General features: G+C 47.3%; 1 protein-coding gene across 6 annotated transcripts in view; it reads right to left on the reverse strand.

Annotated features, from left to right (window-relative positions):
• Positions 1–15,124, reverse strand: part of GBF1 (golgi brefeldin A resistant guanine nucleotide exchange factor 1) — a 2,509,897-nt gene that overhangs the window by 2,188,086 nt on the left and 306,687 nt on the right. For all 6 annotated transcript variants that reach the window (XM_086922141.1, XM_086922138.1, XM_086922142.1 and 3 more), the window contains exon 8: positions 14,849–14,903. In XM_086922141.1, the coding sequence (XP_086778267.1) occupies positions 14,849–14,903 (55 nt within the window). The remainder of the gene's footprint in view (positions 1–14,848; positions 14,904–15,124) is intronic.

The raw sequence follows: 15,124 nt of genomic DNA on the forward strand, positions 1-15,124 counted from the left end.
TTAAGTTTCCTTATATCGAAGGTCACTGCACTTAAAACCTATAAGTCACCCCTATAGCAGGCTCTGCAGTCCTGAAAGCAGGGTGTTTGGTTACCAGTGTGAGGGTGCCCCAACATGATCAGGACACCCCTACAAATCTCCGAGTTGATTCTATAGGCTTTGTAAGTGCGGCCAGTCCTTTTGATACATATAGTGGCCATCCGTCATTACGAGATAGTAAAATATGTAGTGGCTGTGCCGAACTTGGGCATGTTTGGTATCAAACATGGTGAAATCATACCCATAGCTCATAGCTGGTTTTGGACGTATGATGAGATGCACTGGGGGACTCCTCTGGGAAGCCGCCAGTACTTCCGGTAACAGCCTTTCAGGGTTCGCCAGCAAACTAGTGCTGCTGCCGACCCAGACACGATTCGGCCACCTCACAGGCAGGACTCAATGTATTGGGCTGGGGACGCTTGCCAGTCAGCACCACCAGACTGCTGTGAAGTGCAAATTTGGTGGCCTCCTTGCATACTCTGGTTTGAGTCAGTTCAGGGAGCCCTTGGCTCCTGCACTGGTGGGAAACTGGACAAAGGATATGGGAGTATCCTTTCCTCTTTCCAGCCTCTCCTCTGGGAGGGGCCTCTGAGTCGTCCTAACCCCCTTTCTAGGGTATTTAGTGGGCTTACCTGTGGGTGGGTCCTCAGATTCGTCGTGGGACAAGACTCAAGCCTGAAACCATGTCACACTTCAACCACATGGACACTTAGACCTCGCCTTAAACCAAGACAGCATCATGGTCTTGCTGTTCTGCAAGTCTTCTTCATAGTCTGTGACTGTGCTTCTTCCAGGATCTTTAACAGACCTGTGGGCAACAAGGACATGAGAAGTAATCACCCTTGGAGTGAAGCAGCCACTCCCCTGAATCTGCAGACACTACAATAAAGCTGACTGGTCTGCTGCTCCATATGTTCGAAGGACTTCGAAAAGGCTCAGCAACACAGGTGTTCTGGAAGTCCCTCGAGGCCCGACCAGTACTCTCTTCAAGTTTGAGGCCAGTATCCCTTGTCGCAAGGGCTGGGACCAAACCCCTGTGAACTGCATTGACTTGCTGCTGCTAAGGCTTATTGGCTCTGCACTCCAGAGCTCTTCAGGCTACAATAAGCTCCAGCCTCCAGCACCTCCTACTGCCAAGTACAGCATCCTCATTGCATCTTCTGCACATGATCCTTCATCTCTGGTGAGCTGCTCGAGGTAGTCTTGGGACCCCTGCTCCAGTGGACTTCCCTGCTTGCTCGGGGGTCTGCACTGACTCTCCTGCTTGGGTCGAGTCCCTTGAACCTTGCTGGTCCCAACATTACTCTATCTTCGCTGTCCATACCGGTTGCAGCTGCCAAGGCTTGTTGGTGCTCCTGTGAGGCACTGAGCCCCTGGTTCTCGACTTCTGACGTGGGATAGATCGTACACAGCTCCTGGTCTTCCTCAGCGTCGCCTGGTCCCCACAATTGCAGCTACAAGGTCACTGTCAACTCTTCAGAACCATCTGACATCGGTGGGCAGTGCCCTTCCGTGCCTTTTGGTCACCTCCGAGTGGCATAGACCCTGTCCCCCAGCTTGCAGTTCTTCATCTCAAGAATCCACCCATGGAAGCCACTGGACTTTTGCACAGTCTAAACCAACAGCATCTTTCCTGAAGTCCTCTATTGTGGTCTACAGTGGTTTCCGATGTCAGTTCACACGTATACACCCAGCTTCCCTGGTGTAGGTATCCTGGTTCCAGGGGTATTCACGGGTGAATTGTACAATTACGCTCCTACTCTCAACCTCTCCGAGTTTCGGTTTACAGGGATTTCTGCACCAGGCAATAAGAGTGACGGTATTCACACATTGGTGGTGGCATTATTTTCTTTTTCCTGTCCACCAAGGAGCTGTTTCTAGTATGAGGTTCTCTTTTTATTAATTTTTTATCTGTTTTCATTTGTTTTTTTATTAGTTTTTATATGTTTAATCTCAATGTGTTTATTTATTGAAGTGCTTGCACTGTCACTTGCAGGGAAGATCAGGCGCCTTGGGTTTATAAGGTAGAATATTTGTAGTATTTACTTCAGTGCATTATTTTGTAGGCGTTCTTTTTGCCCATATCCTGATAAGGCCCGATTTAGTGGACCGAAACGCACCAACGTCATGAATTGGAAGAGTTCGACTGATTAAAAGCCATGGCAGAAATATAAGAAAGCCCAGGAAGCAGCAAAGAAATCCTTGGATGATAACAGATGGCAGGAACTTAAAAGGGCCTGTGAAAATAAAAACCAGAAAGTATTTTGTGATTCAGTAAAATGGGGCAGGGATGGCCGCCATGCAGAACCCATTAATTACGTAAGTCTAGACCAATGGGTAAAGCACTTTCAATCACAATATGAGTGCTCGGATGAGGAATTATCTAACCTTTCTTATGTTTATTATGATGGTTCTGCCTTTAGTAAAGTGGATGTTGACATTGCACTGTGCACCCTACAGGGAGGCAAAGCATCGGCCCAAATGGAATTCCAGCGGATATTTTTCGCTCTTAAAAAACCACATGGAGCCGTTATATTTTAGTCCTAATGAATGAAATTGCCAGAGGTGCGTCGGTTCCAGAGTCTTGGAAAGGGGCTGTGATTATCCCAATATTTAAAAAGGGGAACAAGTCACATCCAGGGAACTATAGGCCCATAAGTTTAATTGATTCATCTCAAAAGATCATGGGTCGCCTCGTACTAGACAAAACACAGGATTGGCTTAGTGAGCAGGACATTCTATCACCTCTTCAAGCAGGCTTTCGATCGGGCACAAGTACCATCGACCAGACCTTTCGCTTCACTCTCCTTTACTGGAAAGCGGTGGTCTTGGAAAAAGGCAGCTTGTTTGCTGCCTTTGTAGATTTAAGGGCAGCATTTCACCTTGTTTCCCGAAAAAGATTGTGGAGAGTATTATATGATTTGAAGATGCCCCATGACCTACTATCCCTTATAGCTAGACTTCATAAGGACACCTATGCGAAAATTAGGAGGGGAACTCAGGGTCAGGATACTTCCTCATTCAGAGTGGACAAGGGGGTAAGATAAGGGGGTAAGACATGGTTGTGTTTTGGCCCCAACTTTGTTTTCTATTTTTATAAATGGGGTTGCTAAATTCTTGGAAGACACCCCAACTGACGCTCTTAAATTGGCGGGCGTAGGAATTCCAATTCTTATGTTCGCCGATGCCACCCTCCTAATAGCAAAAACTCTGAGCGGCTTACAGCGTGTATTATTACTTTTTGAGGAATTTTGCTTTATGCGGGGTCCCGAGATAAATGTCTCAAAAACGAAACATATGACATTTAATCCGCAAAAATCCTCAGGAGGAGCGATGCTGCTGAATAAGCGCCCTCTGGAGAAGGTGAAAGACTTCACATACTTAGGCATCATTATTCAGGACAATATGAACTGGGGTAAACATCTGGACATGGCCACACTGAAACATCGTCAGCTAGCGGGTACCATATTAGCCAAATTTAATGCATCCTTCACCAAACCAGTCAGTCTGGTTTTGACCATCTACAATATGAAAGTTGTCAGTGCAGTTTTATATGGGGCGGAGCTATGGGGCATTAAAAATCTTTCTAAACTGTCTGTAGCAGAATATAGCTTCCTCCAAAAAATCGTTAACCTTCCACAAAGCACCCCGGAACAGCCATTACTTTACGAACTAGGTGAGAAGCCTTTGGCAGATAGTGCTAGACTATGCCCCTGCTTTACTGGCAGAGAATCTGGACAACTCCTGAATTGTCACCTTATGCTGAGGATTTTAACCGATTCCATGCTGATGACTTGAACCGCTCAGTCATAAGCCTCGGTAGCGATGTGCTGATGACGGAGCGGTCCCGTCATGGCCCGCTCGGCGCGCCTGCGCGGCGCTGATTTCGAGCCACGTTCTATAAAGCGGGCGGGGCCATGACGGAACTGCTCCGTCATAAGCACAGCGCAACCGAGGCTGGTGACGGAGCGGTTCCGTCACCAGTATGAGAGCGCCGCCCCCCCCCCCCCTCCGCCTAGCGCTGCAGCGGAATTGCCGCCGCAGCGAAGGGGTTAAAGATCTAATAAGAGCTGATCGTTTTAAGAAAATGCTGTGGTTACAGCAGGTTAGATCTGTATTGGCAAATATTGGTTTGGTGGCCTTATGGGAGAACACCTGGTTCCCGTCGAGAGAGCAAATGAAGGAAATTTACTGAGGATGGGTGGATGCCAACACTTTTAGGAATAGTGATCCCTAGACATTGATGGGTCAATTCTTTGTGGCCAAACCATTACAACAACTAGAAGCTTATTGGGATGCTATCACGAAGCCATATGATAAGAAGCTTCTGTTTCAACTGAGAGTGGGCACCTTACCCGTTAAATTGTTTACTGCAAAGTGGGTGGCAGCTGAGGATACTTTTTGCCCTAGTTGCAATGAAAGTCCAGTCTTTGGCCCATTTGTTATTTGTGTGCTCCGCCTATACAGTTCCAAGGCGAATATGGCTGGCTCCTATTTTTAGGTCTCAACCTAGCGTACACTGCGCAGCAGTGTTGGCGCAGGCCGAGATTTTATGTTATCTCAATACTGTGTACTTGAACCCGCCCCTTCTTCCATTGGCTAGCTCCATAAATGGAGGCTAGCCATTGGAAGAGATGGGTGTAATTACTCTTTCCCCAGGCTGGATGCGATTCGTGGGCGTTTGTGTCTTTTTTTAAGTCCCGCCCCTTTTTTCGTCATGGTATTTTGTGGGCGTTTGTAAGCTTCTTAATCCCGCTGTGGGCAGGCCCTGCACGTCCGCTCCCCCCTCGCCTCCCGATTGGTGACACCCCCCGGGCGAGTGGCACAGCCCGCACCAGCTCCTAGCCCTGCTCTGATAACATGTACAAATCGGCATTTAGTTTGTTTTTGAGCTCGCGTTGCTCTCAGGATCACCCAATGTGTAGAAGTGGGGGAGCCGAGATTTTACACCGGCTGGATGCGATTCGTGGGCGTTTGTGTCTTTTTTTTAAGTTGCCCCTTTTTTCGTCATGGCATTCTGTGGTTATTATTCAGTGAATGTGTTCATGTATTTATTGGCGCCTAATTGAAAATGCTGTGTGGTTGTGCTGCATCCTCTGCTCTGAGCTGTGACCAGGCAATGCAGAAGATTTGAGACAGAGACTTATGCTGGAGCTGAGCCCCTCCAACACACAGCGCTAAAAACGGAGCGAGAGTCAAAAATACCATATGTACTAATCGCTATAAACATGGCTGCCATATTGAAATAGTCTTTCTTGGGTGTCGCTAATTCGAAACATGACAACGCTTATTCAAATCATATGCCCATTAGGGATTTATGTGATCTTTTTTTATTATTTTTCAGCCCGTGGTAGTACGAAGAAGAAATCCACCATTGTTTTGTTCTTGCAGTTCAAATGCCTCTTTTATCATCTAATTAGTGTTCTTACGTTGCCACTTTAAACATAAACATTAGGCCATATTGTACTCTAGTAGAAAGTTTCTTCCTCGTAGCCACTGCCCTCGGTTAACGTACACACATTTATGTTTTGAAAAGATGTGGATGCAGAACCATTTTGTTATTTAATTTGAGCGGTGGCAGTGCTAGCATATCTCTTCAAGTGTAGTCTTGTAAGATATTAGAAAGTCACTGAAATGTGGTATCAGCATTTTCAGCATGTGCTGCAGGCAGAGAGGTGGAGTAGACTGGATGCTCCCCGGCATGGTTATTCCTCGTAGACTAGAGAAGAACGTGTTAATAAAATCAAGTATTGGCAAAGCCCATAGGTCTGGCATTGCTTCCAACCTTTTGTTTTTGCGAATGCTAACTTTTTTAGTTGGGTTTTGTAAAACTTTATTTAGATAACCCTTTTTGCTTCATCAATCTTGTTAATAAAAAGCCTACACCGAGCCACTAGTCACTGAGATTACAGGACCTTACTTTTTCTAAATTAGTGCACATCGTGCAGGAGCTCTCAGTAAAGTTAGCCAATGGCTGAAGTGGGCTGACATGTTGCACTATGCTGTACCAGTAGTGAATGAAAGAAAAATGGGAATGACACAAAATTAGATCAATGCACGAAGGTGACTGGTTTAAGGCACCACTAAGCAAGGCCTCCTTGAATTATGTGGCGGAGGAGGACCAAATTATGCGACATAGTTGACTAAGTTAGGCAGCCAGAAAAGCTATTGGCAATGTAAATGACAAAGCCATTTATTTATCTGTTTTCAAAACCAACACATAAATAAAAAATTTGTCATTTACAATGCCAATAGCTCTAACTTTTGCAAAGGCGAGACCGTTGCATTGTAAATGCTTGTTTGAACCCTGGGCACCAGTAAATGTGATGTGGCTTTGAGATTAATTTGGACTGAAACATCGTCACCACTTCTCATCGCCTTAGCCAAATTTTTAGGAAGGGCATGGATTATAAGATCCAAAGCGACAGTGGCATCATGATCAATTTATATTATGCATTGTACCCCCAAATCTTTTATAGACATGTATATAGATAAGGGGTATCCCCATGCAGTTTATTTATATAGCCTTTAAATGCAAGGGATACAGAATCATAGCTTTCCGCTAATGGGAACCAGCAGTATCATCTAAGTAACCCGAGAGACAGCCCTGCTGTCTAAGGTCCACGCTTTTAACACACTGTAAACGAGTTACTTACATTCGGTAATAATGTATCTTGTAGAGACACAGTCTGGCCGCAGATGCCTTAACTTAGAATATCCCCAGGCGCCAGACTGGATCCGGAAAATGTTCCGCAGCAGCATCTCTGCGCGCCGGGGGCGGCGCCGCACGGCGCCGCCCTGACGTCGTCTATGGACATGACGTCAGCACAGCCATATATGCCCCTCCCGGCACGCTGACGTCAGTTTTCGTCTGAGAAACTTTTCCGCACCAGAACGCGGAGCCACTACCAGAAACTGTGAGAATATAGGAACAGTGTGCAAAAATTATGAAAAAAGAGAAAGAAATTGAAAGGTGAAAAACAGCACCATAAAGGACAGTGCAGGCACTGTATTTTGAAAAGTAGAAAAAGGAACGAGTAAAGCACTGCTCTGAGGAGCAACCCCACAAAAGTGAAAGTCAAACCCCTTTTGGAGGTAGATGAAGATGTGAAAAACAGCACCAGAAATTCCGCAAACATAAAGTATAACAGTGAAGGACAGCAAGTCCGAAAAACAGGGTCAAGGACAATTCACCACAAGACGTCACAAGAAAGAGACGTCGTAACCCCAATAAGAAACCTATCAAATGTGGCAGAGCCAATAGACTTGAACCAATGGGTCGCAGGGGTGGTAAGAGACCACAAGGCGATGGAGATGGGGAGAGCGGGGGTGGGAAAAAACTAATAGATTTCACACCGTACAATCCAGGCATAGGGTTGGAAAGGACACATGACATATGAGCATACTGCCCAACCCCAAGAATGGGCGGAGTAGAGCAATGAAAACAGAATGAAGCATTCTGTGTCGGAGTGAAGAGAAAATGTCACCATGCAGAAGGGTCAAGCTACCCGGAGGGAGGCGAGTATAGAAAGCTCAACCTGAAAAGGTCCTCGCAGAACGGGGAGGACGGGCGGGCGTTAAGGAATCTGCGACTAGACTGTGTCTCTACCAGATAAATCCTTACTGAAGGTACGTAAATTGTTAATCGGATAGAGACATCTAGCCACAGATCCCTTAACTTAGAATAGATACCAAAGCCATACCCATAGAGGAGGTGGGTCTGCGACTCAACCCCATTAAGTTCCCGAGGGTACGTAGCCTTCAACAAGGTGACAAAACACGGTGGGAAACGCAAGCCAGCGCAGCCACACCAAACCATGAAGCTCAGAAAAGAGCAGAAAATATTGAGAGGGAAAGGCACCACAAGCCGTCCAAGAACAGTATGTATGTATACCGGCTGAGAGAAAGAAAACACATACTAGATATGTTGGTGTGAAAAGGAAAGTTCATGACTTCCCAAAGAAGTGGCACTGAACCTAGGGTCTGATAGATTCGCAGGATACGGCATGCCAACCGCAAGTAAAACCCAGAGAGATGGCAACTGGTATGACAGAGTCAGCGCCTACCGGTCCGGTATGCACAACAGCGGAAAGAAGCACCGTTAAAACCTGCACCAGCTAAAATACGTGTGACAGCATTGGCAGGACGCCAACCCATGGCCAGAAAGTGCCGGTAGTACTAGAAACAGAACAAACACCAGTACATAGTAAGTCTGTCAAAGACATGTGACAGGGCCGAAGGTGACCAGCAGAAGCGCCCAAAACAGGACTACAGTAAGAATGATAGTCAAGCGGAAGACTGGAAGGTACATAAGCATGCCATGTGGACACTAGAACCACACAAAGTATAGCAAAGACTCTCCTGTAGGCTAGCGTGAGCAGCCAAGATGCAAGAGACAGAATAGCAAGAAGGTAACCGGCAAAAAGGGCACCAGGCAAGCCGGACACCCACATAAGAGCTCGTAGTACAAGCAGATCGGGTCAAGGACCACGGACACCGCATGAAGGAACGCAACCTGCACGATTCCGCTGGGTAAGAGCACAGAGCAGATATAGAGTAAGAAGGAATACGCAAAAAAATGAAGCGTAACACAATAATAGACAAGGGTATGCAAAAAGTACCAAAAGTCACGTGGAAGCAGAACTGGACAGGACAATGCCCAGGCCAGTAAGCGAGTTCCGCCCCCGCCCGGGGGAAGCAATGGTTCCCTGCAAAACAGAGGAGGAGATGGAGCTAGGCACGATAGTGGAAACAGTCAGGACCAACCTAAAGGTCCCAGGACCCAAGAAACGGATATGCAGAAGAGAACACTCCCCTTGAGAGTATTACAGTATGAACCCAAAGCAGAAGCATTGAAAACATCTGTTCGGAAGCAGTAGGTAATGTGGAAAAACTCCTGTTGGGAAAGTGGCCAGAAAACGAGGTCATAAGACAATGTACAGCAGAGACGTACATAGTAAATCCGTTACCTTGAAAGACAAGCTTAGTAAGGGCTGACCACAGAAGCAACCACGCAAACACCATATGATAGCATACATACCAGGGTGCACCCAAGCTTGCGCCAATAGTAATAAGCGTGCCACACAGCGGCTTTTGTCCATGGCGCAAAACGAGGACAGGGCGCCAGCTGCAAAAGCACTGCGCCTGAACTGAAGACAACACGGGCCCCGAGAGACAGTGGCCGTCAAAAGAAGAGCACCCATCGCAGACAAGCGGATCACTGCAACGCTGAAAAAACATTAGGACCTCGTCAAGGCAGGCGAGGTACAGGCAGTACGGTAAGGAACCCGTGCTGAGGCCTAGAAGCACTACAGACAATTGGAGCCAAATGCAACCGAACTGCAATAGAAATAGAGTGATGCCAACGTTAGGATCGCAGCATAAAAATGGGACAGCCTGACCCCCAGAAGGATGTCTGTGAGGAGGACACCATAGGAGCGTACCAAGGCTAAGGCAGTTACCCAGTAGCCAGCAAATACCCCACATAGGGTAAGTCTCAACCCCTGCGAGGGGGGTCCTTTTGGGCAAAACACACATTCAGAGGACTCGAAGGAAGACAGAACCAGCCATCCGGCTGTACTGAACGAATACTGGAATGGCGGAACAACCGCTTACACTATCCGGGCACTATACAAGAAACCAGGTTTCTTTTTTCTTTTCTTTTTTTAAGAAATCAAACCAACAAGACAACATCGCCTTTGCAGAAGAAAAATATATCACAAGGCAGAAAGTCATGCCGCAAGATTTACGGTAGCCCAGACAAGAGGCGGGAGACCGCCAAATCCGCGCGGGGTTCAAAAAGGTCCACACGATTGAATGGCAGATCTCTTAAGACCATCACGAACATTGTCTGGGAAACGACTGTTGCGCAACCATGCATGGCGGTGCAAAGCCACAGACCGAGCAAGAGCACGTCTCACTGAGTCAGTGGCATCAAGGGAAGAGCGGAGGGAAAATTGTGCCATTCCCCTGTCATCAAGCAGAAGGCAAAGTAATTCTGCCCGCAGTACTTCTAGAATAGAAGGAAGAAGGTTCTCGACCAAGTCCCAAAGGGCAGAGGATGCGCATGCGAACACGCAAGTCGTATTTAATGCGCGGATGCCAACACTGGCAGAGCCGAAAAGCTGGCGACCACATGTGTCCAACCACCTAGACTCCCTGGTGGGAGTTAATGGCAAGGCGGAGGAAGACCATAAGTCAAAATGCCGCATGAACAACTAGGCCCTGAGATCTAGGGTGAAGGGAAAGGCAGAGTGGATCATCCGGGGCAGGACAGTGTCGACGAGCAATGGCCCGATCAACAGGGTCACCAGCGGAGGGCCTCGCCCATGTGCCAAGCATGATGTCAAACAAAGATGCCTCAAGGGGCAGCAAAGGCTCCACTCCAATAGGCTCCATGTGGAGAATATCAAGTAAAGGATCAAAAGGAAGGGAAACCAGAGGGGGCTGAAATCGAAGAATAGCTGCTGCCCTGCAACTAGCCTATGTGTAGGCAGAACTAGCCTCAGGTGCCATCCGGGAAGGCAACAATAATTCGCCGGTAGGAGACGGTTGGAGACTAACCCGTCCACTAGACAGCAAAAGTGGAGCAGCCGGCGGCTGACCCTAAGGCCACGCAACACTAGGTACCTGCACCATGGACTGAAACGACCTCAGATCTGGTGAGTCCAGAGGAACGTCAACCTCTTGCAAAAGAGGAGGCATAGGCGCAGGCACCGGTGTCGACCGACGCCGTGTTGGAGTCGCATCGACGTCCGAGGAGTAGGGAGGAACACCAACCTCATGCAAAAGGCGTGGACGTCGGCACCGGCGTCGACCGGCACCGAGTCAGAATCGTCTCGACGTCGAGGACCTCCAGACGGGACTCGGCCTGGGTGTCTTCGACGCCGATTCCACCGCAATATGCGAGGAAGAAATATGTTGAGCCCGGCGCCGCCTCCAAAGTTAGCGTAGTAAGCCGTGCAGGGCTATGCAGTGACTGAAGGGGTGGGCTGGGCAGGCGACTGGGAGGGCCCTCTGGATCGTGTACTGTCGGCATCGTATCGGCTCTGAAATCGATGCACAAAGCCGGCGCAGAGGACGAATCCACCTTGGAGGACCTGATATGAGTGCCTTCCACCTCTGTGGGACCCGAAGGAGCACCAGGGAGAGGCGGTGACCCAAAGTAAGAGTGGAGTGCTTTGAAAAAACCTCTATTTGGGTATGCCCCTCAACAACTCCCGGAAAGGGAGGGTACGGTGGAGACGACTGCCGGATGCCAGAGTCTGGCAAGGAGCGAGAGGAAAAGGCGCCAGCATCACAAATATGGGAGGCAGACCTCCGCGACTTACTCTTGTACTTACCCGCCTCTGAACGACATCCGCGGGAACGACCTCAGGAACGGGCCCGATCCAGAGAGGGAGAGCGGCGTCGTAAAGGTGCAGGACCGGACAGCCGTGTGGCCAGCAATTGCATACAACGCTCCCTCAAGGACTTAGGTTTCATTTGTTGACAGGCGTCGCACTCTTTGGAGTTGTGGTGCACTCCTAGGCATCACTTACAGATGGCGTGCGGATCCGTGACAGAATCTGATGCGCACAGGTCTCACACGCCTTAAAGCCCGAAGACATTGCACACTGTTCCGTGACGCCAAAGGAGTCGAAAAGGCCTGAAAACAGGTCAAGGAACCACTGCTTTTCCAGGATTCGCTTTGGGACGCGGAAAAGAAGCCGGGAGGGGCATTTATGGCTCCGCTGATGTCCTGTCCGTGGACGACGTCAGGGCGGAGTCCCCTGGCACGCCGAGGAGCTGCTGCGGAAAGTTTTCCGGAACCAGGCTGATGCCTGGGGATATTCTAAGCTAAGGAATCTGCGGCTAGATGTCTCTATCAGATAACCTGAGACACCTCTGCTATCTAAGGTAAAGTAGCATCTGTGCAAAATCGGGATTAGCTATGCTGTCGGAAGCCACACACAGGTGATCCAATGGCTGACTTTGTGTGACGAAAAAGAACAAAGGGCCACTAAAGAAGGACTATGTTGGGGTTATGTGTTCCCTGATTTGACATTACAAGTCTGTTTTTGATTAGATGTTATTTGTTCTCACTACATTTTCCCAAGTGCTCATGGGGAATGTAGTTGTTTTTCTTTAAATAATGGCTGCTATAAGAAGAAAGAAGGCATAATACTCGCCTCCGAGTCCTTAATAGAATTGAAACTTTCTGTTACGGTAGCTAGGACATTTTTCATTATCGTCCAATCCCCCTGCTCCTCTAACCCAGCCAAAGTACTTGAGAGAGCCATCAACCAGCAGCTCACTGAAGCCCTGAACAAAACCACTTACTGGACTCCTCATAATCAGGATTCCATGCCAACCACAGCACTGAAACCGAGCTACTCACCGCCACAGACTACATCAGAATACTCCTCGACCATGGAGAAATAATTACTCTGATCCTCCTCATCCTCTACGTGGTCTTCAAGACAGTCTCCCACAACACCCTCATCAACAGACTCTACAACATAGGGATACAGCAAGATGCCCTCAAGTAGATCACCTCCTTCCTTACAGCACGCACATAGTGCATCCAACTGCCTCCCTTCATCTCCACACTCAAAGATATCATATGTGGCGTAGCATAAGGATCATCCTTCAGCCCTACCCAGTTCAACATCTACATAAGCCTCCTTGCAGACGTCCTCAGAGCTCACAAACTCAACATAATCTCCTATGCAGACGACACTCAACTGATCCTCTCGCTCACTGAGGACCCCTTCAATGCTAAAACCAACTGCTGCGATGCAATGATTAAGTAGCCAAATAGATAAGAGACAACTGCCTCCAACTCAACTCCAACAAAACCGAAGTACTGATCTTCGGTAAGAACACCACCACATCGGACTACAGCTGGTGGTCTGCAGAACTCTGATCTACACCCAAACTTCGGTATCAGCCTCTACAGCCAAATAACCATGAAATTGCAAGTCAACGCAGTTGCCTCCTCCTGTTTCCACACCCTCTGCATGCTCTGTAGAGTCTTCAGATGGATCCCAAACAACACCAGAAAGACCGTCACTGAGACCCTCATCACAAGCCGCTTTAACTACGGCGACACCTTCTATGCTAGTATCCCAAAATAGCTCCTCAGAAGACTCCAGACCGTATAGAACACTTCATCCAGACTCATCCTGGACCACTCAAACAAACCCACATCGCCCTCCACCTGGGAGACCACCACTGGCTCCCCATCCAAAAGAGATGTTGGTTCAAGACCTCATGCGCGGCTACAAACCCCTCCACGACCTAAGACCTGCTTACATCAACCATCAGTTCAACTTTCACCAACCCTCTAGAGACACCTGTGCTCATTTTCACTCGACCTCACACACCCACCTGGCAGTGGTAGCCGCTCATTCTCCTCTATCGCTGCCAAGACCTGGGACGTCCTTCCCCATCCTGCTCCCTGTCAGCCCCCTCGCTGACAGACTTCGGAAAGAGACTCAAGACCTGTCTCTTCAAGGGAGACGCAGCAACCCAGATACCGCTAGGGGTAAGTTTTGCGCTTTACAAATGGGGTTTGGATGATCTGGGGAAGCCATCCACATTTTGAAGTCTACTATAACAAATATTTTATAGTATAATGGTTGCAAGTTTAATGTGTTAAAACCCTTGCCAGAAAATAGTGACCATTTACTGTACTAAGCAAGATCACTGCTACCATGATGGGTGTTTATATTTATCATGCATCCTGTGCCTAGGCACTTAAATCACTTGTTCACTGACATAAGGATCTGCAAGTCAAAAACGATTACTGCCATGGATTTTGTTTTGTTTTTTTAAAACTATGACAATGATTGGCAATCACTTTACTGCCCAGACATCTGGGGATATATACAGATAGACCAACAAACAATAGCAAAATGCACAGATAACCACAGAATAGTGGGGACACATTTCTTAAGATGGTCCTCCCGTTGTTGTATATACCCAAAGAGTTAAGCCCACACACTGCTATGGCCAGCAAAATCATAAACTGCATGCTGTGTATCTTCTGCTCCATTTATAAAGTAAAATGTCTGTCAATTAACATTGCCTTTTGATTGACAATTTTCTCAGGTTTTTTGACTGTTATTTCTGGGTTTCAATATGCACTATCAAGAAGCCTGCAAGCATTAGATGGCACAATGTAAGAGGTTAGGGCTTGCAATGCCCCCCAAAACTTGTGTATGAGTAAAGAGTAGATTGCGCTTACTACAACAGAGTCCCAGCATAGTGGTGCTTGAGACGGATGATCTAATCCAACGTGTATTGGAGGAAAAGGTGGAGAGTGCGTTTGCACATGTCAGAGAGAGAGCAACATGCCATGTGCACAGTGGTTAGGAATGGTCAACTAATAAAAAAGAATAGGTTATGGAAGGGGATACAAGAAAGTCAGAGCCTCAAACAACCAGGAAGGTCATGCAGGTGATAAAGAAAAAATAATGTTATGATCAATTGCAAATGAACTACACTTGCCCATATGTATCTTGTGCAACGGTCTAAATCAATATCCGTTGATTTGTGAGGAGTACAGACCACTGGCCCTAAACGGTTGCATATGAAAGCATGGAAGAGTAGGGACAAATTAAGAGTGAAGCAAAATGCAGACGGTGTAGTAAAAATAAGTCCTACCTTTATGAATGTTTAAGAAATCTAAAACATCAAGTTGCCAATGGAGACTGATGAACCATGAAAAAACATCAAAGGGCAAGCAAACAATCAAACACAATAATGCAAGCAATGACTGTCAGTGAACAATGTCAGTCAATGAAATAACAAGCTGCATACATACCTTCTTAATGTTGGCCCCAAAGTAGCTTTTTGCCTCCTCTTTAAATTGATGTAACCTGAAAGGTAAATAGGCATGGAATAATAAACTGGATAATTTCATGAAAATATACATGGACTAAACAAGTAGATGGCAAGATGAAATGGTGAAAAATACATCAGGTCCCTATAAGCGGACCATAGTATCGATGATAGAATCTCTCCATACCTTTATTGATCTTACTCTTACGCCTCTGCATCCAATGTTTAATTTTCATGGATGTTTGACTTAAGTGTGCAT

Source organism: Lissotriton vulgaris, chromosome 5, assembly GCF_964263255.1.
Source record: "Lissotriton vulgaris chromosome 5, aLisVul1.2, whole genome shotgun sequence".
NCBI lineage: Eukaryota > Metazoa > Chordata > Amphibia > Caudata > Salamandridae > Lissotriton > Lissotriton vulgaris.